General features: G+C 35.9%; 1 protein-coding gene across 1 annotated transcript in view; it reads right to left on the bottom strand.

The window, feature by feature from the left end:
* SLC2A13 (solute carrier family 2 member 13) overlaps positions 1-27,963 on the bottom strand; it is a 359,718-nt gene that overhangs the window by 108,179 nt on the left and 223,576 nt on the right. Inside the window, exons 5-6 of the mRNA XM_072798345.1 lie at positions 14,382-14,545; positions 7,188-7,308 (exon numbers count right to left, since the gene is read on the bottom strand). Coding sequence (XP_072654446.1) covers positions 7,188-7,308; positions 14,382-14,545 — 285 coding nt within the window. The remainder of the gene's footprint in view (positions 1-7,187; positions 7,309-14,381; positions 14,546-27,963) is intronic.

The raw sequence follows: 27,963 nt of genomic DNA, 5'->3' as shown, positions 1-27,963 counted from the left end.
CAAACATAACACTAAAGAAAGCCATCAAACTACAAGACAGTAAGAGAAGAAGGAACAGATCAGTACAAACAACAAGAAAACAATGGCAATAAGTATATACCCACCAATAATTATTTTAAATGTAAATGAGTTAAATGACCCAGTCAAAAACCAAAATAAATGAAAAAAGCAAAACCTATCTATATGCTGCCTACATAAGATTCACTTCAGGCCTAAAGACACAGACTGAAAGTGAAGGGATAGAAAATATACCCCATGAAAATGGAGTTGAAAAAAGAAGCTGGGCAGACAAAACAGACTTAAAAACACTGTTGCAAGGAACAAAGAAGGGTCCCACATAATGATAAAGAAATTGATCTAACAAGAGGATATTAGAATTTAAATATCTATGCACCCAAGATTAGAGCACTAAAATATATAAAGTACTAACAGACATAAAGGGAGAAATTGACAGTAATATATAATAGTAGGGAATTTTAACACTACATTTATATCAATGAACAGATTACCTAGACAGAAAATCAGTAAGAAAACAGTAGCTCTGAAGTATTAGATGGACCTAATAGATATATACAGAACATTGCATCCAAAATCAACAGAATATATGTTCTTTTAAACTGCATATAAAACATTCTCCAAGATAGATCACATGTTGAGCTGCACAACAATTCTCAATAAATTTAAGAAGGCTGAAATCACATTAAGTACTTATCCTACCATAATGGTATGAAACTTAAATTACAAGAAAAAAATCTGGAACACACACAAACACATGGACTAAAGAACAAATGAGTCAAACAAGAAATCAAAGAAGAAATTTAAAAAAACACAGAGAACAAATGACAATGAAAAGAAATTGTCCAAAATCTCTGGGAGATAGCAAAGGCAGTGTTAAGATGAAAGTTTATAGTGATTTGAACCTGTCTCAAGAAACAAGAAAAATTTCAAACCACCTAGCCCTACACCTGGAGGAGTTAAACAAATAAGGACAAAGTCTAGAGCTAGTTGGAAGGAATGAAGTAATAGAGGTTAAAGCAAAGTAAATGAAAAAAAGACACACACATACACACAAAGAAAAGAGCAATGAAACCAACAGCTGGTTCTTTTACAAGACAAAATAAGAATACCGTTAGCCAGACTCATCAACAAAAGAAAGAGAAAAGATGTGAATACATAAGAATAAAAATGAAGGACAAGAAGTAATAACTGGCACCAAGGAAATACAAAAGATTATAAGACAATATTATGAAGAATTACATGCCAACAAATTGGACAAAATAGACAAAAAAAATAAATAAATTCCTGGAAACATATCATCTTCCAAAACTGAATGAGGAAGAAACAGAAAATTTGAACAGAACAATTACCAGTAACAAAATGGAATCAGTAACCCAAAAATTTCCAACAAACCAAAGTCCAGGACCAGATGACTTCATAGGTGATTTTTACCAAACATTTAAAGAAGAGTTAACACCTACTCTTTTGAAAGTATCTCAAAAAACAGAAGAGGAAGGAAAACTTCCAAATTCATTCTATAAGGCTAGCACTACCCTGATACCTAAACCAAATATACAACACAAAATGAAAACTATAGGCCTACATCTGTGATGAACATAGATGTGAAAATCCTATAAAAAGTATTAGCAAACTGAATTCAACAATGCATTAAAAAATCATTCATCAAGATCAAGTGGGATTTATTCCAGGGATCCAAGGCTGGTTTAATATTCACAAACCAATCAATGTGGTAACACATTAACAAGAGGAAGGATAAAAACTATCTGATAGTCTCAATAGATGGAGAAAAAGTATTACAAAATATAGTATCCATTAATGGTATAAACTTTCAATAAAGTGGATTTAGAGGGAACATATGTCAACATAATAAAACCATATATGAAAAACCCACAGCTAACATTATATTCAATGGTAAAAAACTGAAAGATTTTTCTCTGAGATCAGGGACAAGACAAGAATGTCCACTGTTACCACTTTTGCTCAACACAGTACTGGAAATCCTACCATATCAACCAAACAAGGAAAAGGAATAAAGATCATCCAAATTGGTAGGGAAGGAGTAAAACTGTCACTATTTGCAGATCACATGGTACTACATATAGAAAATTCTAAGGACTCTACCAAAAAACATTACAACTGATACAGTAAAGTTGCAGGATACAAAATTAATAAATCAAAGTCTCTTGCATTTTTGTACACTAATAATGAAGTAGCAGAAAGACAAATTAAAAAAAAAAACCAGTTAAATTTACAACTGTACCAAAGAGGAGAAAATACCTAGGAATAAATTTAACAAAGGAGGTGAAAGATCTGTACAGTGAAACTGGCAAGACATTGATGAAAGAAATTGAACACAAACAAATGGAAAGTTGTATCATGCTCAAAGATCATTAAAATGTCCATACTAACCAAAGCAGTCTACAGATTTGATGCAATCCCTATCAAAATACTAACAGCATTTTTCACATAAATAGAACAAATTCTAAAATTTGTATGCAACCACAAAAGACCTAGCCAATACAATCTTGAAAAAGAGCAAAGTTGGAGGTATCACAATCCTAGATTTCAAGGTGTACTACAAAGCTATTGTAATCAAGACATATGGCTGTAGCACAAAAATGAACACGTAACAATGGAACAGAACAAACAGTTCACGCTTATACAGTCAATTATTTAATGACAGAGGACAGAAGAATGTACAATGATGAAAAGAAAGTCTTTTCAACAAATAGTGTTAGGAAAATTGCACAGCAACATACAAAAAAACTGCAAGTGGATCATTTTCTTACACTAAACAAAAAATAAACTCCAAATGGATTAAGGAACTAAATGTGAGACTCGGAACCATATCATTTCTAAAGGAAAGTATAGGCAGTAATCTCTTGGATATGACCCTTAGCAGCATATTTATGAATATCTCCTCAGCCAAGGGAAACAAAACCAAAAGTAAACTATAAGGATTACAAAAAAATAAAAACCCTCTGTACAGCAATGAAAATCATCCATAAGAAAAGGGCAACCTTCCTGTGCCTCTGCCTCTATGTCTATCATAAATAATAAATAAATAAATATTAAAAAAAGGGCAACCTAGTGAATAGAGAAGATATTTGCAAATGACATATCCAAGAAGGAGTTAGTATTCAAAATTATAAAGAACTTACACAAGTCAATGCCTAAGAAAAAACAATCTGGTGAAAAATGGGCAAAGAACTGGAATATACATTATTTTCAAGAAAGGCATACAGATGGCTAAAAGACACATGAAAAGATCCTCAACATCCCTAATCATTAGGGAAACAAAAACTACAATGAGGTATCACCTTACATTGTATTAAAATGCCTAGAATCAAAGACAAGAAATAACAAGTGTTGGCAAAAATACGGAGAAAAGCGAACCATGCATTGTTGGTGGAAATGTAAATTACAGCAAACATTGCCAAAAAAAGTAAGGGTGTTCCTCAAAAAATTAAAAATAGAAATACCACGTGAACCAGTAATTCTACTATTCGTTATTTACCCCAAAACACAAATCACTAATTCAAAAAGATACAGGCACCCCTATGTATTACAGCAATATTTATAAAAGCTAAGATAAGAGAGCAACCCAAGTATCCATCAACAGATGAATGGATAAAGTAAATATGGTATTTATATACTAACACCCATAAAAAAAAAAGAATGGTATCTTACTATTTGCAACAACATGGATGGACCTAGAGGGTATTATGCTAAATGAAATAAGTCAGACAAAGACATACTATATGCTTTCACTTATCTGTAGAAGTTAAAAAAACAGAAAGAACAAACAAACAAAACCCAAACAGACTCTCTCTCTCTCTCTTTTTTTTTGGTAAAGATTTTATTTTATTCATGAGAGACACACAGTGAGAGGCAGAGACACAGACAAAGGGAGAAGCAGGCTCCCTGGAGGGAGCCCAATGCAGGACTTGATCCTGGGACTCTGGTATCACGCGCCCTGAACCAAAGGCAGACTGCTCAACCACTGAGCCACCCAGACATCCCAAACAGACTCTTAAATACAGATAAATAGTGGTTACCAAACTGGAGGTGGGTGGACAGATAAAACAAATAGGTGAAAGGGATAAGGAGGAACAAATTTCTAGTTATAAAATAAATAAGTCACCAAGGTGGAAGGTATGCTTGAAACTAATGACATTATATGTTAATTATACTTCAGTAAAAAATTAAAATACTCTAGGGGTGCCTGGGTGGCTCAGTTGGTTAAGCATCTGCCTTCAGCTCGGGTCATGATCCCAGGGCCCTAGAATCAAGCTCCGAGTTGGGCTCCCTGCTCAGCAGGGAGTCTGCTTCTCCCTCTCCCTGTCACCCTCCCCCCAGCTCATGTTCTCTCTCACTTGCTGTCTCAAGTAAATATATAATATCTAAATATATATATAATATATATTATATGCATGTATAATATTATAAAAAGCAGAAGTTCTCATTGGAAAATGTTTAGAATAGTCAATCTCTTGGGTTCAGATCTTTAGTGACCCCCAACCTACATTATGGGCTCCAACCTACAATAGTGTCTGCCACACAATTAGTATTTATTGAATTAAACTACAGAACCACTGTTCTTGAACCACTCACTTTCTTAAATCTACTTAATTGTAATTGGAATAGACACGTACTCATCACCATTGTCTACAGATTTCTACAAGTGGAAGTGCCGAGTCAGTGGGCATAGGCATTTAACTTTTACTAGGCACAATTGTATTCTTTCCAAAACAGAGTACAATTTATACTCTCATCAACAGTATACAATATTTTTAAGATCAGTATTATATCAATTTCCCTTTTAAATCTGTTTTATTTGCTCAATTTTCCTATATGGATCATTCCATGGGGAAAGTATAGTATCTACATTTACAGCCTAAACAGTACTCATTCTATGGTACTGTATTACAAACATGACTTTCATGTTTATCTTTAAAAAAGGTTGTATATATAGTTTTAAAAACAACACAATCAGTAAGGAAACTAGAACAAAATCAGTAAGAGAATGCAGGTATATTTTATAAAATCACTGAGAGTATATTTACATACTGTCAAATTCCCACAGAGCCTAATATGTTACTCTGAAAGAAGGTATAACATATATAACTGTTTTTCATATTCAATGACTCCCAAAGGACATCTAAAATTGGTTCTGTTTCAAAATCTGTTGCCCATTTTTGTGGTGAAAATAAAATTAGGCTGTACTACCTCTCAGTACCTTGGTACTGAAATATTAGGTAATGACAACTTAGAAAGATCAGAAAGATTAACAGGTGGATAATCATAAACTGCCATGTAAGCTATACTAGGGCAATAAATATTTTTATTTAAACTTTAAAAGTTGATATCAAGAAAACTACCTTATTTTGAAAATATTTCAAAAGTTTGTCATTCTTTTCCTGTATCAGAAATTCATAAAACTTTTTTCATACTCTGGTTTCCTGCCTTTAGATGGCCTGACCATGCATTTATTAGTCTTATTCTTAATCTAAATTACTGTATCTAAAGGTATCCTTTCTAGAACTCTTGCTCAAACAACAGTAATTTTAAAAATAATTTGTCAGAAGTAACTATGTTAAAACATTTTAAATATCCATCAAGAAAAACCAAAAGTAGAGCATGAAGAGTTCTGGTAATGGCTCTATCATCTAGCAGTTGATATGGGATGTTCAAAGAAAGAAAACATCACTACACTGAAGAATAGTCTATTCTAAGGTTGACTTCCTTTATCAAGACATCTTTAAGTCTTCGTTACAACAAGATAAAGACTGTTAAAAAATCAGTGGGCCATTAAATAAGTAAACTTATTAGTAAGAGGAAGAAGGAATATAAGCATTTATTTCTAAAGCAAAGTGAATACCACAATTTGGGACCAGAAAGGCCTAACAATATACATTCCTCCTCACTGTTGTAATGAGAAACCACCATAAATTCAAAACCTGTTCAACATGAAACCAAGAGGATTCCAAGTAGAATTTAGTGTATGAATGTAATGTTTTAATTTCATATGAGTATATGACTAAAAGTTAAGAAATTAATAAATCATTTACCCATTGACTTAAGACTTGTGTACATCTAGTTGAGGCTGGAAGAATATAATTTTTTGTTTTTATTTTTATTGCTTTTTTTTTTTTTTTCCATTTTTTGTTTTCAAAGCTAGGGCATGAGGCACCTAGGTGACTTAGTTAGGTTTCTGACTCTTGATTTCAACTCAGGTCATGACCTCAGGGTCGTGAAATTAAGCCCTATGTTGAGCTCCACTCTCAGTGTGGACCCTGCTTATGATTCTCTCTCTCCCCCTATTCCTTGCTCCCCCCAACCCATGTGTGCTGTCCAAATAAATAAATAATGCCAGGTTTTGTTTTATCCATATATTTTAAAGGGGCTGCTAGCCTTTTCAACCACTAAAACAAAGTTATAAGCTTTGGAACTCTGCTACCAGATATATTAACTGATCTGTTTATTCAATTTCTGAGTAACTAATTTGTGCATTCTTTAGTCCATCTGTCTATCCATCCATCCATCCATCCATCCATTTCTCCAACCAATTGATCATACAGTGTGCATACCATTAGGCTTAACAGAGTTCCCACGCTTACAATTGGCCGTCCGAATGTATTTCACTCTCTTCCATCATCTCTTTCCATTTCCTAGTGCTCTGAAAGAACTCTAGTAGTGAAAGAAAATCTCCTTTTCTGCATACATGAATGAGAAGATACTTGTGGAACTCTGTGAAGCCTGTTAGAATATCCAGATGATAATCTTCTATATCAGACATATACATCCCAGAAAAGTTTAATTACTGATTAAAGTAATTTATTTTACCTGGAAAATAGATGCCACTGAGTCATACACAGATGATCTAAAAATGGTTTCACAATATTCCTGCTTAGATTCTGTATCAATCCCAACTTCTAATTTCTAGAAAAACATCAGTAGTGTGTCTGATACTTTTCCTCCACACTTTTATCCTCGTGTCTTTGCACATGCTGTTCCTTTTCCTGCTGGGTCCTCCTCACCACCTTTCCCATCCTCTTACCTTCCACCACAAGCAAGCCGCAATTCATCTCTCAAATTTTAGAAAAGTTAAATGCAAACAAAAAGTTACTAGAATTAGGTTAAGGCAGGGGACTGTTATGAGAACTCACCTGTATCTCGTGCAAGAAGTGTTCTGACCCGATGGAGCTACTGGTTTAAAAGTGATGCGTGGTGAAACCTGAGCTGACAGCAGAAATCCCAAAGCAAGAACAAGGAGTGCTACAGTAGTACCTTAAAAAAAAAAAAGAAAAAAAAAAAAGTTTGACATCAGAGAATAGTTGGCAACATTCTTTCAAAGCAGACTCGGTTTGGCAAGACACATCTCTGAAAAAGGATTGTTAAAAAAAAAAAAAAAAAGGTTCCTGATGTATACACAGATTATCAGAAAAACTCACCAGCACATTCATTGTGAAATAGGACAAGAGAGAAAGTTTATTTGCTAAGCCAAGCCGTAGACTGGTAATGATTTTCTTAAAAAACAAAAACCCTTGGATTGTTAACAGTCTCACCATCAACTAATGCAACCAGAATTACTGGGTGCCTAAGATGTTAGAAATTTGAAAGGCAACATATCACTTACTTACTTTGCGCTTACTTTGCCAAAAAAATTGTTCTAATGGCACCCACCGTTTAAGAATCCAAATCAGTGGGTGAGGGATTGGGGTAACTGGGTGATGGGCACTGAGGAGGGCAATTGATGGGATGACCACTGGGTGTTATACTGTATGTTGGATAATCGAACTTCAATAAAAACAAAATAAAAAAAAAAAGGAATCCAAATCAGTAAACTAAAAACTAACAAATTGAACATTTCAAAAGCAGCTGAGAGAACATTTCTTATTAAAGAGGAGTAGCATTCTTTTCTCGTGACTTGAAGGTGCCAGAAATGATACAGCACATGTATTCATTTGTCCCTCCTATTGGCATCTGGAAGCAGAATCTGTAAGTTGTAGAAATAGTGATTAAGTATATCACTTAAAAGGCTCAGTTTTGAGTCCCGGAGAGACATCCTAACAGTAAAAAAGAAAGTTTTCAAATTTCTGACTATTGTTCCAGCCATTGAGAAAATATACAAAAAGAGATACAGGAAGAAAGAATAAAGAAAATCTGACTGTAGTAATTTGTACAATTAATTTGAACAGGGCAAGATGTTTAAAATATGGAATTTAGGGAAGGCATTACATAAAGTTTTTATTGACTGAACTGGGAGGTACATTTAAGATATGAGCAAAAATATGATTTATGTTTTTATTTTATTTTTATTTATTTATTTATTTTTTTTAATTTTTATTTATTTATGATAGTCAGAGAGAGAAAGAGAGAGAGAGAGAGAGGCAGAGACATAGGCAGAGGGAGAAGCAGGCTCCATGCACCGGGAGCCTGACGTGGGATTTGATCCCAGGTCTCCAGGATCACGCCCCGGGCCAAAGGCAGGCGCTAAACCGCTGCGCCACCCAGGGATCCCTGATTTATGTTTTTAAAAGATTTTATTTATTTATTCATGAGAGACAGAGACAGAGAGAGAGAGAGACAGAGAGAAAGAGAGGCAGAGGGAGAAGCAGGCTCCATGCAGGGAGCCTGACGTGGGACTCGATCCAGGATCGCGGGATCACGCCCTGAGCTGAAGGCAGATGCTCAACCGCTGAGCCACCCGGGCGTCCCAAGCAAAAATATTATTAAATGAATGGATAAAAAAAGAACTTTGGGAAGCACTGTGGAAGTGCAATGGGATTGTGTAATGGCTGAGGTGTGTGTGTTTAAGATGAGGGCGATGTGTCCAGTTAAATGCTGTGGATAAGTTTCAATTCTGCCATTTTTTTACTTCTGTGACCTTGGGCAAGGCACAGGACCTTTCCAAGGTTCAATTTCATCTTCCATAAAATGGGGCTTAGTGAAAATACCAAATTGCCAAATTGCAGTGAAGTTTAAATATCCTAATGTATTTGAAAGATTTTGGCAATGCTACAAAATGCTATTGTACTATCAGAGTCATAAGAAATAGCAGAAGTAGCAGCAGCAGCAGCAGCCACCACCTTTCAAAATCACAGGAAAAAAAGTTGAAGGAAGGGGAGGCCTGAAGGGGAGATAAGAAGTCTATTTTTGCCACACTGGGTCAAAAAAGCCATGAACCTAAAATCTCAGTTTGTTTGCCCCTTGCTGGCTTAAGACTCAAGCCGGAAGTAGGAATAGTTGGAGGCTTTTTTTTTTTTTTTTCCCTGAAAGGATGATCAGAGCCCTGAACTGGGAAACTGAAAAGAGGTCTTTGAGAAAGAGAGTGGATATATTAGGTCTATTACGAAAATCATTCCTCTTCAAACCAAAACAAACCTGAATTTTACTGTGAATCTGCCCATCAAAGAACCCAGGTCCTTAAAGTATTTCCCCAAATTACTTCCATGGCACATTGTTATGGGGCAGGGAAGACTGGTAGAGATTTTCCATCTGGTAATGTTGATAATGTAAGATATGAAGGACACATGATACATTTCTTTTATAATGCTTATTAAATAACCTACCTCCATGACAAAGTATAAATAAACTCTAAGATGGTATACCTAGCACATGAATGAATGAATGGACCATAGTGCCATAGATTTTTGTAATACTGAGTATTTTTTGGGGAAAAAAAACAAATCTTAAGACTATCCAATTGAGGTCATAGGGTTAATATGGTACATATCCTAGCCAAGAGTTCTGCAGCACGTACAGTGTATCTCTTGCATCCCTCTCTAAAAAGGTCCAATTTACCTGCAAAATATGGTGAACCAACCCTCCTAGGTACACAAAATTCCTAAAAAGCTGAAGATTTAACCCTTAAGCACAAACTTATTTTTATTTCAATGCATTTTAGATGACAATCCTTTAAAAGTCAGTATTATACCTTTATATTCTTTATTATATATAGCAGTGTTTCTCAGGCCTAATTTACTACTGGCAGCAAATGCTTGGGATGTACATAAACCTCTGAATCAGCATATCCAGAAAATGCAGAACAGACACCTGAGTTTTAAACAGCTCCCCAGATTATTGGGCATCACATATGTTTTGGTATAGCTTATTTTATAGATGTGTATGTGTGTGATATGATATATAAATATATATATATGTATATATGATCACATATATGGGACATATGATAATTTGTAAAATAAACTTTTAAACTTTAAAAAATATTTTAAAAGATTTATTTATTATTTGAGAGAGCATGAGAGGACGCAGCAGGGTGGGTAATCTTAAGCAGACTCCTCACTGAGCATGGAACCTGACTTGGGGCTCCATCTCATGACCCCGAGATCACGACCTGAGCTGAAACTAAGAGTTGGGTGTTTGACTGCACCACTCAGGCGCCCCAATATAACTTGTAAAATAAACTTTTAAGATGATAAACTCCTTAGGAAGGGAAATGGTATCTTAAATGACTTTACGCAATAAATTTTAAAATGATCACCTAATCCTTATATACTCGTATACCTTTAAAGCTTAAAACTACTTGAATTACCGATTTCCTTTCATTTAAGAAGTTATAGACATTTTATTAGCCACTTGTTAGTATTCAAATTATTATAATTATTGTCAGATTGATCATTACTCCAACCAAATTTGAGTCCAATATAAGAAGGCCTTGGATCTTCTCCAGTGCTCTCTGCAGTTTAGGCACATTCTTTATATTTTAAGCGAAGAGTCTCTTCTTAACTAAGTATATTGTGACACTTTGGGATTCTGATATAATTTTCCTAATAAAGATGGTCTTCACAGAAGTGAAGTGTGTTGGATAAATAATATGCTAAACAATATCTAATTCAATAAGTTACTATTAACTACCTGGTGCAGTGCTAAATTACTAGTAAATACTTAGAAAATTTTTAATTCCTATTCCCATGACTCTAATAAAGCACACTGTTGTATATAAGTATCAGCTGGGGAACCTGTTTGAAACTCACATGCTCCAGACCCCATCTTCAGAGATCCTAACACATTTGGGTAAGGTCCATAAGTACATATTTCAAAATAAGTACCCTCTGGTAATTCTGATTGAGACAGCCTATGAGTGACGTTTTCAGAAATATTCTACTATCAAGATATCTGAGGACAACTAACACTGTGTTTCTGGCTGTCTGATTAGTTATAATAAATCTGTATAGACACAGATTTTCTTCTGTTAAAAATATCAAGAGATTATCATTATATGTTTAATATGTCTTTATATGTGTAATATTTACGAGAAAGACCAGTTCTCTGAGCAAAGCTTTAAAAATATTAAAAATCATTTGGGCACTTGGGGTAACTCAGCTGGTTAAGGATCTGACTCTTGATTTTGGCTCAGGTCACCATCTCTGGGTCATGGGATTAAGCCCTGCATTGGGCTCCTCGCTCAGCCAGGAGTCTGAGATTCTCTGCCCTTCCTCCTGTTGTCTCTGTCAAATAAATACATCAACCTTTAAAAATTATCAAAAGTCAGACCACCACAAAATGTCCTCCATTTAAAATTATTCATGAACTATATATTTTACATTTCTTTGTATCAAGAGTACTTTTGTCCAGGTCTAGATAAGTATAGTTTATTTGTAGTGATTTTTAAAGAATACCTATTCAAAAATTATTTTGATAGGAGTTCTCAGTAATTTAACCCAGTATCATAAAATAAATCATAATAAAAACGTAAGAAAAGGGACAGAATTGGATCAAAGGCTTTTAAGAAATTTTAAATAGAACAGTATCCTAATCCTTAGCACTATCAAATAGTTTTGATATCTACAAAAACCAAAACAAAATATTGAAATAAATATATAACTAACCCAGAACCAATTGGCATCAGAAAGTGAAACGAACATCCACAGGAAGGGTAATATTAATCCACTAGCAAGGCTGTTGAACAGCATGTTTTTGACTGAACGTGTAAAATTCCATTGGTCATTGTAGTCTACTGGCACCTATTAAATCCGTTAAAAACCAGAACTGCATAAAGAGCTCTATTTACCACTATATGTACATGTAGAAGAGGAGACCTGTGATAAGAAACTAGGCCTTTTACCTCTTAAACCACTGTAATATCTACATCATCACTTTAATTGGCTATATAACAAGGAGCTCAAGTATCTACTTGATGGAAGATCTCTCTCATGCGAGAGCAATCACTGCATGGTGTTAGTAGTGTGCAGAGCTGGAGTGTTGGTGGTTTTGACTGGAAACAAAAAAAGGCAGGAAAGAAAAGTGCCTCCGGGTTGCTCATGAAAAGCAGTCCCTAACATCTCTCAGTACTGTTCTCCCAGGTAATTGTCTTAATACTTTCTCTTAATAGCCAGGGATGGGCTCTGGAAATTCTTGGAGCAGAACACCTACATTGAGAGGTGAAACAGGACATCAGCTAGGAGAGTTCAGGAAAGTTCCTGGATTCCGGTGATTCAAGCTTATTTCACATTATGGTTAAAACAACAAAGAATCACCCTGTCAGGAAAAATGCTGTGATGGCTAAGATGAGCTAGGCACCTTACTACCTATGTCAGGAAGAGGTTTAAAAGTCATATGTGTATAAATGTGTTTGGTCCTCTTTATAACCCTATGTAGTAGGGACTTGAATTGCTTTTTACTAATGAGAAAATGGAAACTTGCCCAAAGTCACAAAATTCAAACTCAAGCAGTATGGCTCTAGATCTACAATGCCTTAAAAACCTTCAGAAGTTGATGAGAAAGTGTCTCATTGAAATATGACAAATAAAGGGCTACTAGAAAAAATGTTTTCCTCAGATGCCAAAGCCAAATGTCAAATTTAAGAAGACCTGAAATTCTATTTAAAAAAATAGACTTCTTACAGTTGCAATATACAGAGGCCCTGTTAAAAACGAAGGGTGGGTATCCATTAAAAAATTGTAAAGCAGCTATTCCCTCTTCTTCAGGTTGACCTGAACCTCTAGAAATCAACAAACCTAATTTCTACCCAATTATAGGAATTTATTTTTGGTACATCACCACTTGATGGCCATGTATCCTTCTGTTGAGAGTTTATCATCCTAATAAGACAGACCAATTTATTGTTAGATAGTTCTGATTAAGAATATATTTTCCATATTAAGTAAAAATTATACCCTTATAACATCTACCACCTGCTAGAATAAGATATATACTGGGTATCCCTATAGTCTTTCTTCCAGACTAAACACTACTAGTTTCTTCAACAAGTTTACGAATGGATGTTTTTTTGCCTTCTTGTCCCTTACATTTTCTCACTTACCCTCCTGCTTCCCTGTGTACCTTGACTGTTACAATTACCTTTGCCTCTTAATCAGACAATCTTTGCTCACCCTCCTCTCAGTTCAACTTACATTATCAGACTTAAGTCCTTCCACTGCTTAGGCAAGAACAGAGCGTGGAAGCATTCTATTCTTCCTGATGGAGATAATGGTAGGAGAGACTATGTGTTCCTAATAACTTTGGAATGCAGATTGCATTTTCTCATTAAAATCTGGGACAAGTGCCTGAAGCAGTGCTATTAGATCAGTGTTTAAAGGTATAATTTGGTTAAAAGAGAATGTAGTTCATGTTAGCCTGGAAACTCTACATTTTAATGGAAAAATGTATTCTTATTCTAATTAAACTTATAAAGGAGCTATTAGAAGCCAGCTAATTGATAATTAGTAATCTATATATATGAAAGAGATAAGAAAATTGTATAATGCAACATGTGAAGACAATGGCAAAGGTGGATTTCATTCTGTAAGTGAAGCAGAAAAATAATGTATAGAATTTAAAGACAAAAAGTACTTGAAAGTGAGAAAAGTTTTGTCTTATTTAACTATTATAGAAAACACATTTAACCAGTTAGGATTTACCTTAGAATCTGAGCCTGGTTCAAATACTTTACAAAGAGTCTGTTGCTGCTTTCTGAAGAAATTAAATAGTTCTAATATTCTACTATTCAAAGAGCTTTAAAAAAATGCTCCAAATTTACTTCCATATTATACCAAACTTAAAAATAAAACAGGTTAAAAAGCGAGTTTATGAAGATCAAATTTTTCAAAGAAGAACAAAAACCAATTATTCTTTTCACTTTTGTACCTTTGAGCAGAGCTCAAAATTAACAGCAGTAGAATGTTACCCTCCGTAGATTCAGATTGGTCTTAAAATTCCAGTTTCTAGTTACATTCTAGTTACATATCATAACATTCAGTTCCTTTTAAAAAACTTTTTGTCTAAAAGGAGTCTATTATTTGGCTAAGAGAACAATATCATAATTGCTACTGGTATTGTATTTTGGAAGGTGAGCTTGTCATCATTAGAGAAAAAGAGTTCTTCATCCCGTCACCTACCTGCTAAGCTCCCAAAGGTAAGCTTCCTGCGGCCTACTTTCTCAACAAGCCAGACTCCCACAAGCGTGAAAATGAAATTTGTGAAGGCTGTAACGGAAGCCAGCCATATTGCAAGTCTATCATCTTCAACACCAGACATCTGCAGAATGGTTGCACTGTAGTACCTATGAGGAAAGAATAAAATGATTGTTGTTAATAGTTATTTGAGAAACAGAACTGTTCCTGTAGAAAAATAACAGTAAATCTAAAAAGATCACAAGTTGCTAGAGTAATAGCATCAGGTTAGCATGGGAATTCATGCAAAGTGTTCAAATGATCACAATACAAAGACTGTTCAGATAAATTTATTTTGAACTTTGCATAATCAAAAGATACTCAAGCAAGTGGATAGCAGGTTGAAGGCTTTAAGAGTGAAATGTACACAAGTAGGGGGCAATGGCTTGTTTCATGAAGACTACCACACTAATTCAAGGATAAGTTCCAAGTCCATGGAGTGAATCAGAAGTCATCATCATACACTGTAAATTTACATACTTAAGAGAATAAATAGACGTGTTGCTTATGATAAGGGAAGTGTGATATAATGGCAGAAATTGGGCAGAAGGAATCTCTTTAAAGAAGAGACAAGAAGAATGTGTCAATTTATTTGGCATTTTTTTAAGGAGATAAGAAACTGACATGATGTACACGAGAATGGTTTGGTGGTTTCTACAAAAGTGTAATCTTTGGTAAGCTAAGTCTCTAGCACAATCTATATGATTAGGCTCCACAGATTCATTTTTATTCTAAATGAATTAACCAGAGACTAGTTCTAAAAAACCGTAAAGCAAATTTGTTGATGCACTACGGGATTTACCCTTGATACATTTAAAGAAGACCGGTTTCTTACAGGACACTCCTTTTTTCTGAAACTATCAGTAGCTAAATCAAAGACTACTTTAAAGCTGTCCTTAAAGCAAAGGAAGCAAAATACTCCTGGTGAATCACTTATGAAATCCGACAGGATTCAAATCCTGAAGACACATTTCTGAACCATGGCTTTGCCTAGCTTCTGAACCATTCTAAAACACGTTAGCTTATCCGAATCAGATAGTGGGCAACCAAGCAATGTTCAATCAAGCAGGATATTTCTATAGTTACAATCTACTGTTTCCAAATAGTTATCAACATTTTCATAGCATTTCAAAAATAAAATCTGTTTTAAATACATTTGCATTTCAATGATTTACTAACGGCCTCTATTTTCTAAATTAATGATGATCTTCTTACATAAAACATTAACGCCAATGCGCTCATTTACGTTAATAGAACGGTTTTCCTTTTTAAAAGTTGTAAACCAAACTTATAAATTATGCAACACAAGGATGTGTTTTACTGATTACACTAAAAATTATGCCAAACATTTTAAGATTTTTGAATTCTGACAATAGTTGTAAAAAAGAGAAATTAAATTCCCAGTGGAATTACTCCCATCATTATGAAAATTGTGAACATTTTGCAATCACAGTGTAAAGTGACAATAAAAGTTATGAAAATAATTCATTCCATCTGAATAATGTTTACAGTTTCCAAGCTTTACCATATACATTCTCAATATCATAAAGACTTGCTCAGCAAGTCAGATCCCACATGCAACCACTGAGAAATCAACATCAGTAACAAATCTAAAAAGGCAGTAAATAGAAGCACTGAGAGAATATACAAATATTTAAAGTCAAAAAAATTTGATACCAGCCATGCTATTTGATTACATTTCAGTCTTCTCAATATTTTCATATTATTTTTTAAGATTTTTATTTATTTATTCATGAGAGACAGGCAGAGAGAGAGAGAGAGAGAGAGAGAGAGAGGGAGAAGCAGGCTCCCTATGGGGAGCCTGATGCAGAACTGATCCCAGGACCCCAGATCATGACCTGAGCTGATGGCAGAGACTCAACCACTGAGCCACCCAGGCATCCCAGATATTTTCACAATATTTAAATAAATAAAAAAAATAGATCTATCAAGCAAGATAATTCCTTTAAAAAAAAGATTTTATTTATTTGAAAGAGCAAACGTGTGAGTGGGGCAGGGGTGCAGGGGAGCAGCAGAGAGGAAAGAGAGGGAGAAGCAGACTCTGTGCTGAGCATGAGCCCCATGAGGGGCTTGATCCCAGGGCCCTGAGATCATGACTTGAGCCAAAGGCAGACACTTGACTGAGCCACCCAGGTGCCCCAACACACAAAATAATTCTTGCAAAGAGACTCGTGAAAAAATTAAACAAGGCAGAGAGACTATTTTGATGTTTTCATTTTGCTACAACAAAACCATGAAATTCCAAGTGTTAAGAATTAAGAGATAAAGAAGGAGAAATGGCATCAAAGGAAACTAGTCAGTGCCAAAATTTTATTTAAAATAAAAATGTTCCCTAGGTATTTAAAAAAAAATTTATAGTACTTAAGTTTTATTTATTAATTTTTAAAGATTTTATTTATTTATTCATGAGAGACACAGAGAGAGAGAGAGAGAGGCAGAGACACAGGCAGAGGGAGAAGCAGGCTCCGTGCAGGGAACCTGAGGTGGGACTCAATCCCGGGACCTCAGGATCATGCCCTGGGCTGAAGGCAGGCACCAAACCGCTGAGCCATCCAGGGATCCCCCAGTACTTAAGTTTTAGAGGCAGAATATAACCAAAGACTGGCCTGGGAATCAGAAATCTGCAATCTAATGGTATCTCTGTGGTAGGTTGGCCAGGTTAGGTAACAATCATTTGTTCACTTCAAATTTATTTACTGAGTATTTACTCTATAAGCTATGTGAGTTACTAAGATCCCACAAATATATTAGACCTATTTGCTACCTTCAAGAAACTCACAGAATGAAACAAAATGAAATGGAAATAATTATTTTTAAAGATTTTATTTATTTATTCATGAGAGAGAGAGGAAGAGGCAGAGGGAGAAAAGTAGGCTCCCTGCAGGGAACCTGATGTAGGACTCCATCCCAGGACCCTAGGATCATGTCCTGAGGTGAATGAAGCCAGAGGCTTAACCACTGAGCCACACAGGCATCCGGAAATGGAAATACTTTTAATCAAAGAATACAAGTCATAATGTGGCATAAAGGATAGATGGAATAATTTTATTTGACGTGCTATGTTCCTTGATTTTCCAGGGAGTTTAATATTTGAATTGAGTCTCAAAGAATTCATAGGGGATTGTGAGGAGGCGTGCGGATCTGGAAGGACACCAGTGGCAGAGAAAATGAAATGCAGGAAGAATAAAAGTGCAAAACACTAGGCCAGGCTCATCAAACGTTAAGTATTTTACCTTGGCTAATATAAGGTGCATAAGAAAAAGAAGTATGACGTAGCTGCAGCAGAAGCTTCTGTTGTCAAGGGGCCTTCACTGCCAAGCTACATGTGTGAGCTTTTTTTCTCTAGACAAAGGAAAAGTCATAAAATGGACTTTAAAGAGAAATAACATAATAAATGTATTCCATGAAAAGCTCACTCCCATGATAGCCAAGTAGGCAGCCTGGAGGCTGACTGAAACAAAGGTATATTGTTTTGAAGTGTATTTCAGGTCAGGCAACAGACACCTGCAGATTTTCTGCATTAATGGGAAGCAGTGAGGGCAGGGTGCTGAAATTCACTGACTGTCTTTTATCTCCTTGCCAGCAAGCCCTGCAAATTCAACATACACTAAATCTTTTCCTGGATGGAGTACCTTGAGTTTGATCTTCATTCTTCCTTTCTTGGAACACTGGTAAATGCATTGTTTTTTATTGTTGCCATAACAAATGACCACAAGGTTAGTGGCTTAAATCAACAAAATATATTGCTAACGGTTCTGTAAGTCAGGAATTGGACATGAACTTCACTAGGTATCAAAAATCATAGGTGTCTGGAGGGCGTTCCTTTCTGGAAGCTCAAGGGAGAACAGGTTTCTTTTGCCTTTCCCAGGCTTTAGAAGTCTGGGCTCGTGCAGCCCCCTCCTCAACCTCAAAGCCAGCAAAAGTGGCCAAGTACCTTTCACATCACTTGTCCTCTTCTACATTTAAGAACCTTTGTGAATACACTGGGGCAACTCAGATAACCCAAAATAATCTCCCCATTTTAAGGTAAATGATTAACAGATTTAATTCAATCTGTATCTAATCTCTCTTTCCATGTTATGTAACATAGTCATAGGTTGCAGGGATTAGGGTACGTACACATCTTTGGCAGGGGAGGCATTATTCTGTTCATCACACACAACTAAAGTGCTAATAAGCAGTAAAATAAGCAAAAGGCCATCAGTTAAAAGACAAGGACATTCACTTAAAGGGCAATCAGCTCCAGAAAAATTCAGGCAATAACTATATTCTCTTTCACAGGACAGGGGATGACATATCTAGGGCAGAATAACTCACGAATCTTGTTTTTTAGTCAGGTCATGGTGAAAAGGTACATTGAATTTACATTTTAAAATGTGTGAATTCCAATGTTTCTGTAAATGGTGCTATCGGCCAACCACTTATGGAGTGGACTACCACTGTATGTACAACCTTCTAAGCCTTATGTAGTAGTTTGTTCAAGGAACTGGGTGTTTAAAAGTTGCACGAAGCCTAAGAATCTTCTTCATAAAAGAACAATATGGACAACTGAAAAGGCTTTCTTTCCTTTTAGACTAAAGTAGGGATGCCTCCTCTTTTCAAAATCATTTTATAGTACCGATCAGACAAACTATCATCTTTATCAAAGACTCTGTGGGTAACCTCTGGTCATCTCACACATGCCAATTCCTCCCCAGAGTGAAGTTGAAAGCCATGAGGTCAGTGTGTTCTCACAGAAGACCAGCTTCACAACTCTCTATAGATATCTAAGAACAGAAATGGCTGTACTGTATGTGCATTGCAATCTCAGAGGTTATCTGAGACCCAGTTTCTAATCCTGATTTTAAATCTGAATAAAACAAAATAGCTCAAGAAAACATCTAGGCTTTGATAATGGCAATCTGCCTTAGTGAGGACTTTAAACTAGCAATAAAAGGTGTGCACTTTACATGCTTAGCAAAATACATATATTGTTTTCTTTTGTTCTATATTTGAACAAGCATTTCCTAGGGGTTTCTGCAAAAGTTTTTTTTTTTTTTAACTCCTTGAAGGCATACCTGTCTGTTTCACTATTGCCAGGTCAAAGATTTAACTTAACGCAAGTAGTCAATAGTTGTTAGGTTTATTGAATTTATCTACCACCAAGTTTCAAAAAGGAATTAAGAATATTTATAATAAATAACAGATGACAGAATTGCTAAAACAAAAATACTGGTAAGAGAGGTCGAAGAAGATGAAGTTAATTTTATAAAAACTGTGGCCACAGAGTAACTACAAGCTAGCCCTAAGATTCCTGGAGGCCGAAGCAAAATAGCAAATGATAGTTTGTCTGACAAAATGTATCAGTTCATAATAAAGACAAACTTTTTCTGGTATAAAATTATAAAGACTTCGACTTCCCAAATAAAACAGATACGGAATATATTCTTTCCAGTGTGTCCTAGCAGTGCTGCAGGCAGCTTACAAATTCAGTTACCTATGAAACTTGAACTTGCGGGTTACTTTCATACTTGGCAGTTTTCATACTTGGGATGATAAAGACCAAGTTAAATGAGAAGAGGGGGAATTTACGGAGCTGATTTCCATTATCTAAGTTATATTATTTGGCTCTTATAGTTCCTAGTATTATAAATATATTTATTTGTATCATACATACACAGTACATGGACTACAGAATTTAAAATGTCATTCTAGGGGTGCCTGGGCAGCTCAGTCAGTTAGGCTCAGGTCATGACCCCAAGGTCCTGGGATTGAGTCCCGTGTGGGGCTCCCTGTTCAGTGGGGAGCCTGCTTCTCCCTCTCCCTCTGATGCTCCCTTTGCTTGTGCTTGCTCTCTGTCAAATAAATAAAATCTTAGGAAAAAAAAAAGAAACAATATTCTTTAAAAAAATAAAGTAAGTGTCATTCTAATGAAATGAAAAAATTTTAACTGAAAAAATTTTATTTTCCTACTGGGATGGTGTTTATATAGTCGAAAACATGGATAACTATGTGCTAGCTTTAGGAAAAATGTTTAATCTAAATACAAAAATCTTAAAGACAGTTTAAAAAATGATTAAGATTTTCAAACCTATTTTATGTACTTTGTACAGTAAAAAATTAGCTTTCTATATTATTAGGTGGAAGCCATGAAGCAAAAAATAGAAAAGTAGAAATTAGGATTTCATGTATATCATGCATTTTGAGCTAACACATTAACTGTACCACACTATGCTTCAATCAAATAATCCAAAAAATCATTAATGATCTTTAGAAAATATAATTATTAAAGACATTTAATACTTTACAAAACAACTTTCTTTTTTTTAAAGATTTTATTTATTTATTCATGGAAGACACAGAGAGAGAGGCAGGAACATAGGCAGAGGGAGAAGCAGGCTCCCTGCAGGAAGCCTGATATGGGACTCGATCCCAGGATGCTGGGATCACAACCTGAGCCAAAGACAGATGCTCAACCATTGAGCCACCCAGGAGCCCCACAAAACAATTTTCATAATTAAAATTATTTCATTAGTGTTTGGGGAAGAACAAATAAAAAACATGTCAAAAAAGATAAAAGAGATTCGATAGATCCTCAGTGTTCCCAACTGTGACCTACTCTCCATCTCAGAGACCACTGGTTCCTTCATCCTGGTTGGCTTCAAGCCTCTAGAAATGTCAGGAGAGATGTCCTTATGTCGCATCCATCCAACTCAGACAGATCATTGACCTTGCTCTAAGCAACACTAAGAACAACTCTGACTTGAAATTCACCATTTGCCAGATTAACCTACTAATTCAATGTATAAAACATATGCCTACAGGAAAATGCACATTTGGGACTTCATGCAAGCATGTGTCTCCCATCTGTTGAACTGTATGTATATCAAATCAGGTGTGTTTTTTCCCAATCCTGTTTATGCCTATCATTATAATTATGTAATCAAATAGTAAAAAGCAATAGAACATAAGATGCTTTAAAAAAAAGTATTAAAAACAGACCTATATGTTTGGAAAGAGTGAATAAAGGTGAGTTCTTAAAGCAAAAACCAAATATGTGGGCAACACAACTGTAAACAGTTGGGGATAAAATGATAAAGTCTAGAAGATTTTGCCCTTGTGTTTCTTCTTAAGAATCTTTCAATTAGGGCAGCCCTGGTGGCACAGGGGTTTAGCGCCGCCTGCAGCCCAGGGCGTGATTCTGGAGACCCTGGATCGAGTCCCACGTCAGGCTCTCTGCATGGAGCCTGCTCTCCCTCTGCCTGTGTCTCTGCCTCTCTCTCTCTCTGTGTCTCTATGAATAAATAAAATCTAAATAAATAAATAATCTTTCAATTATCGTTCTATTTGCAAGAAGCTAAAGCTGGAATCCACAGGTGAGAATACTGAGTGTGACTTATGCAAGAAAAACAATCTGAAAGTTCAAGCAGTGAATATAAGTAAATACTATACAACTAAAAATAAAATTTCCTCATAGCTATCTTTCTCAGTTAACTAAACAAGTGCCGACCCAATCACATCAGATATAAGGGCTTTCACCTTGCTCTGTCAAGTCTCACACACCTGCTTATTTCATTAACCAGCAAGACGCCAAGACTTTTCACCTGTTTCCACTGGTCGTTTCCTTCCACACTAATCTGTACATTCACTGATTTGACTTCATCTTCCTCTCGTCTTTGCTCTACTAAGATCTCCCTGTGCCCTGTGAACAAAGTCTGGACATGAGGGCACCACCTTCTTACAGCGTGCATGTAGAGTCCTGGCTGTTTTTCCCTTACATCCTACATATTCAAGGAGGCCTGAGGATCTGGATGATGAGGGCAAGGAAAGAGCTAGACTATCCCCTAACCTTCCTGCTTTAATGCAGCCTATTTTCTGGTCACTCTTTATTCAATGGTCATTTCTCCACCTGCCTGACAGTTTTCTTCTCCATTTCTACCTCTGTGTCATGATTCTTGGGGAGAATTGACATGGAACATCTGGACATCACCCCAGTCTCCTACCTGCTCCCCTTCTGAAATCCTTCAAGTATCCTAGTGTCTGACCCTACCCACCCTCAATGGCTCACTTGAATTCTCTCACTCTCATGGAGATGGCTGAGCCATATATTCACTATCCTCTTTTTAGTTATCCATCATCATCTGTTTCTGCTCCATTCCCATAATTGTACTGTCTCCCATCAGTTTAAATTTCCCAAACCAGTGTTTCTCAGTGTGTTTTAGAATCACCTGGAGAGCCTGTTCAAATCGAGTGCTGGACCTCAACCTGATTTTCTGATTTAGTAGGTCTAGGACCAAGAATTTACATTTTAACCAAGTTTCCAAGTAATGTTGACAATGCCTTGAAAACATACTTCCCCAAACAAATATTACAGTATGTTCTTTTCAGCATTCTCAAATTCCCTGGTTTGTTCCCCCTTTGTCATAGTCATTCCATAAACACCAACTGTGCTTACTTATACCTACGTATTCTTCTACTCTGCATTCATACCTAGCAGCTGAAAGGCTCTACACAAACACAAATTGAACTTACCTGGAATTCCCTAAGATGCATATACTATAGTTCTGCAAAGGATGACTTGATGGCACCTCCTTTCCTTCTAGTGTCCCAATCTATCCAGCCTCAGGTGAAATCTTGACTAATATACACTGAGAAAGTGTGAGCAATCAGAGAGCTACTTCCTTATTTCACCACCACTGAAATCTACCAACCTAACTGATCAATTCTACATTAATCCATGAAAAGTTGATTAGCACTCAAATATTTCTTTTCTAGATTCCATCTTCAACATCACTGCTGGAATAATCAATTTTCTGCTTTTCCTCAGCAATTTGTCAGCACTTCTCTTACAATACATACAACTTTCCCTCTGCTACTAGACTTAAATACACATTTTATTTCCTATTAGACCATAAACTCCCCAAAGAACAATCTACATGTGATTTATCTTTGCAACTGACAGAGTAGGCTTATAACTATTTCTTTTAAAACTTACAAAATGCTTATTTAAATGAATGGATGGAGTAGCCGTCTATTGTTTTTTTTTTTTTTTTTGGCTTTATTTTAAAATTCATATTGAGAGGGGCACCTGGGTGGCTCAGTGTTGAGCGTTTGCCTTCGGCTCAGGTCTTGATCCTGGGGTCCTGGGGTTGAGTCCCACATCAGGCTCCCTGCAGGTAGCCTGCCTCTCCCTCTGTCTCTGCCTCTCTCTGTGTGTATCTCTCATGAATAAAATAAATAAAATCTTTAAAAAAATTCATATTGAGATATAATTTATATACCAAAAATGCAAACTTTTAGAAGTATGTCATTCAATGGTTTTAGTATATCTACTACATTTTAATTTCTTAAATCATTATAATATATGTTCATAATAAGGTATTTTAAAAATCCATAACGTTTAAGGAAATAAGAAAAAAAAAGCCCTTGGGGTAAAGTGAGAGGGTGGGTAGAAGGTTGTGTCTTGATGGGTTTAGTTTTAACATATTTCTCACCATCATGCTTTCTGGATTCAGCTACAATCCTTCCTACCTAGCAGGCCAGCCCTGAGTTCCCAGGTACCCTGATGGCTGGGAAAGAGAACATTACAAATTGACTGTATATGACCTGTGAGCTTTTTCAGTCAAATAATGATACAAACGAGTCTTTCTTTCCATCATTTCTTATCTCTCTAGTTGCAAATTGTGCTCACTAAATACCTCATTAAAGCATCAATAGGAGAAAAGGTAATAGTCTATGTAAAATTCCTCCTAACAGGCTTAAGAGCCTAAGTACGAAAAAAGCGTGGGTCACAGGATTTACTTTATGAAAAACACTGTCCTTGGCACTCTCAAAAAGGAATAAAGCAGTACTTTATTTTACTCTGCAATGGACTCCAAGGTCTGTAAGCAAAAGTCTGCAAAAAAGTTTTAATCTATATAAAAACAACGTTTTACAGAATGGTCACATAAAACTGGGATTATGCAAAGATATGTAGTGTTATGCACATTTATAATTATGACTTTATGGAATCAGATGGGAAAATTTATCAAGAGCATAAAGATGAAGTGAAAAAGCAAAATGCAAAATTATTTAGAGGGTAGAAACTCAACCATTAAAACTAATCACAGAAAAATAAGAAAAATGGATATACCAAAATAAGATACACTGTACCTAGGTAGTGAGATTTTAGGTGCCTTTTCTTCTTTATATATTTCTAATTTTCTATAATAAGTACATATTATTTAAAAGTTGTTTAGGTCTTAAATCTTGGTACAATGAATATATCATACATTGTATTCAGGCACCATGAGCCTCCAACTCTATGAACTAAAGTCCATATTATTTCAAGTAAAACAAACAGGAAATAATAATCATGAGCAACTAATATGTGTTTGTCTTCAGAGAAAGACACTTTTTTTCTTTGCCAAACTTAGTATTTTCTTAAATGAAATAATCCTCCCCCCCCCTTTTTTTTTAACCTCTGGTGCTCGGAACACTACTAATAAATACCTGGCTTACTCTCTCAATTCACAAAATATCGAAACATGATAATAGTAATAGATGTTTTAATGGAAAATAAATATATAATGGCCAAACGTCTCTATTATATGCAGTTAAAAATACATTCATTCAGGGCCTCTTATGTGCCAGACACCGTGGGAGATAAAAAGACATGTAGTACCTGGGACAGTCTGGGGAGGGCACAGTCTCTGCTTCCACTGAGAGAGATCACCATCCCCATAAAAATTACACCTCAATGGGCCAAATTCTATGAGGGTAGTAAAAGTAAAGTGCTAATGGAACATAAAGGTACTGATTAACTCCACTTACCAATCTCATTAATTAATCACTGATGCCCATTAATCATATTACTACTGTGGGACCCATTCCCATAATCCAGGATTGAAAAAAAACAAAGGAGCAAGGACTTTAGGGTACTAATGACCATAGGTTTATTCAGGGAGAGCACTGAAAATCAGCTCAAGGATCGGGCACAAAATAAAAAAAAAAAAAATTGGACAGAACTTAAAGGACTGTAAGTCATAATTAGGATGACAAATACCTGTTTGGTTCACTGACTAGAAAAAAACGTAGTGGCAGAGATGGATGTTATAGCCAGGAAGGAAATTCTACATCTTGATTTCATAGGAAAGGGCAATGATTTGTGACTACATTTACGTATGCCTTTAGTGCAGGGGATCCATGATAGGTGGGAAAAGAGTGCCATCGACTGGCACACACGAGGACAATGGAGTGAGTGGACAAGAGGGCACACTGGAGGAATGGGATGCTGTAAATGTCAACAGAATCGCTCAGGTCTCAAAGGCTAAGAACAACACACAGACTGAACATTCAAATTCCCTAATATGCTCATTCTTTGACTCTCTAAATGCTGATTTCATCTCCTGAAGCAAAGAGAGGGTTTTGTAGAACAAGACTAAGCAGAGAAGTAGAATGCAATGCTTTGAGCGAGGTATCAAAGAATCCTACTTGAATGTATCATCTAACAGATAAGAAACATAAAGGTAATTCTTTTTTTCCCTTTATCCCCTGCTATACGATAGATAAAGGAATTGTATGGCATGACTGAACTGTTGTAGGTATCAAAACCAATACTTCTGAGTTTAGATTACAACAAACTTTCTATGAAACAGTAGATTAATATGAATGGCTATTACATTACCCCCAAAGCACCCACAGAGAAATTCTTGTGCTTTCCTAAGGCAATTGATTGGTTTCTATTTTAGGCACATTGTGAATCATTGTAAAAAGACATGTCTACCTTTTTTGCTTGGCTGCTAAAACATTAAGAGCAATATGATTCTCAAATTTCAGTGTGACTAAGAATCACCAGGAGACTGAACAAATCAAGATTCCCACTTGTCCAGCTCTCTGCTCACCCCCACCCACTCAGTCCCATCCAGATACCCCCAGCCAGGATTCTGAGTCATTTCAAGAGATACTAACATGGGGGGTTCCAAGACCACTTTCAAAAGACAGGCTTTGTGCCCTCGTTCATACAGACACCACCAAAGAGCAGGTTTCTTGTGCAAAAATCACCTTATCTTTTTCTATTTTGTTCTAGTTCCTAAATCACTAAGTTTAAAGTATATCTGTTGCCTCCCTATATGTTTAATAAAGCCCTCAAACTCTTTCTGGAATAAGGAAGGGCTGAAGTGAATAAAGACTTTCGAAGTAGTATGAATAAATCTTACTTTTCCAAGTATCAGAGGGAGAAAACTAATCAATTTTTTAACAGCAGAGGAACTAGTTGAGCTATAACAGCCCTGAGCAAAAAAAAAAAGACTGCAAAGAGAGGCCTGCCACACCAATATATTATGAAATAGTAAATTAGGCCGCTGACTTGATGCAGGCACATTGACAGCACCCAGTCCTTTGATGTTTAGATGGAAATCCCTAAAATGTCACTTGGTTCAAGTGCACGCATGTAGCACCAGGACATACTTGCTCCATTTTGTCACATGTGACAAAAAGAAATATTCCATCTGTATGTACACATGAAATATGACCTAAAGAAGGAAAGTAATTATCAATGAGTCAGCATTTATTGAGGGATACCATGTAAAAGACATTCATGTTAATTCTCAGACACTACAGAGAAGCACTGAATCATTTTGCTGATTCTGAAAAACTGGAATTAGGAAAATATTTTGAGTTAAACATTTTTGTTTGAATTGATTGCATGGTCTTAGTTCTCTGCTTTCCTTTATGCATGTAGAACTATATTCCTAAAATGCCTCTTTACTTCTTGTTTCTTATGAGGAAAACCTAAGGCTGCTTTATAGGAAAATACAGAATGGAAAAACAAGAGTAGTGGCTAACATTTCCTGAACCTTTTCTGAGTCTGTGAAACTCAATTTGAAAGTTGGACATGAGGGATCCCTGAGTGGCGCAGCGGTTTGGCGCCTGCCTTTGGCCCAGGGTGCGATCCTGGAGACCCGGGATGGAATCCCACATCAGGCTCCCTGTGCTTGGAGCTGCTTCTCCCTCTGCCTATGTCTCTGCCTCTCTCTCTCTCTCTCTTTCTCTCTCTGTGACTATCATAAAAAAAAAAAAAAAAAAAAGTTGGACTTGATGAGAAAACTCTCATCTCCTGATAAAAGAGAAATGGCAGAAATGCCACCTATAGAGTAATTACTATATTCTAAATAGTGTCCAGATATGCTTTGCTCATGTTAATCATCGCAAACACCTTATGAAAATGCAAACCTGGTAAAAGTCAAAGCTAAGCATTTTTAGAGCGTAATTAACGTAAGATCTCTACATTCTATTTTCACACACAGTCAGGATCCCAAAGAAGCCATTATAGAAATTCTTGGTTTATTCACTCTGTGTACAGGGCAAAAACCCTTACTCACATTTACCACACTACATTTTTTCCTCTGTATAAAAAGTATTTTCATTCTGTACAGCTAAAGTCTTTTGTTTAGTGTAGCACTTTTGCTGCTAAAAAAGTTGTCATTTATAGTCAAATTCACAAAATATAAAGATCATAAAATTGCATTTAGTTAGAAAGAAACCTCCA

Source organism: Canis lupus, chromosome 25, assembly GCF_048164855.1.
Source record: "Canis lupus baileyi chromosome 25, mCanLup2.hap1, whole genome shotgun sequence".
In the NCBI taxonomy this organism is placed as follows: Eukaryota; Metazoa; Chordata; class Mammalia; order Carnivora; family Canidae; genus Canis; species Canis lupus.
Note: the sequence above shows the minus strand (reverse complement) of the source record. Positions and strands in the feature narration are given on the sequence as shown.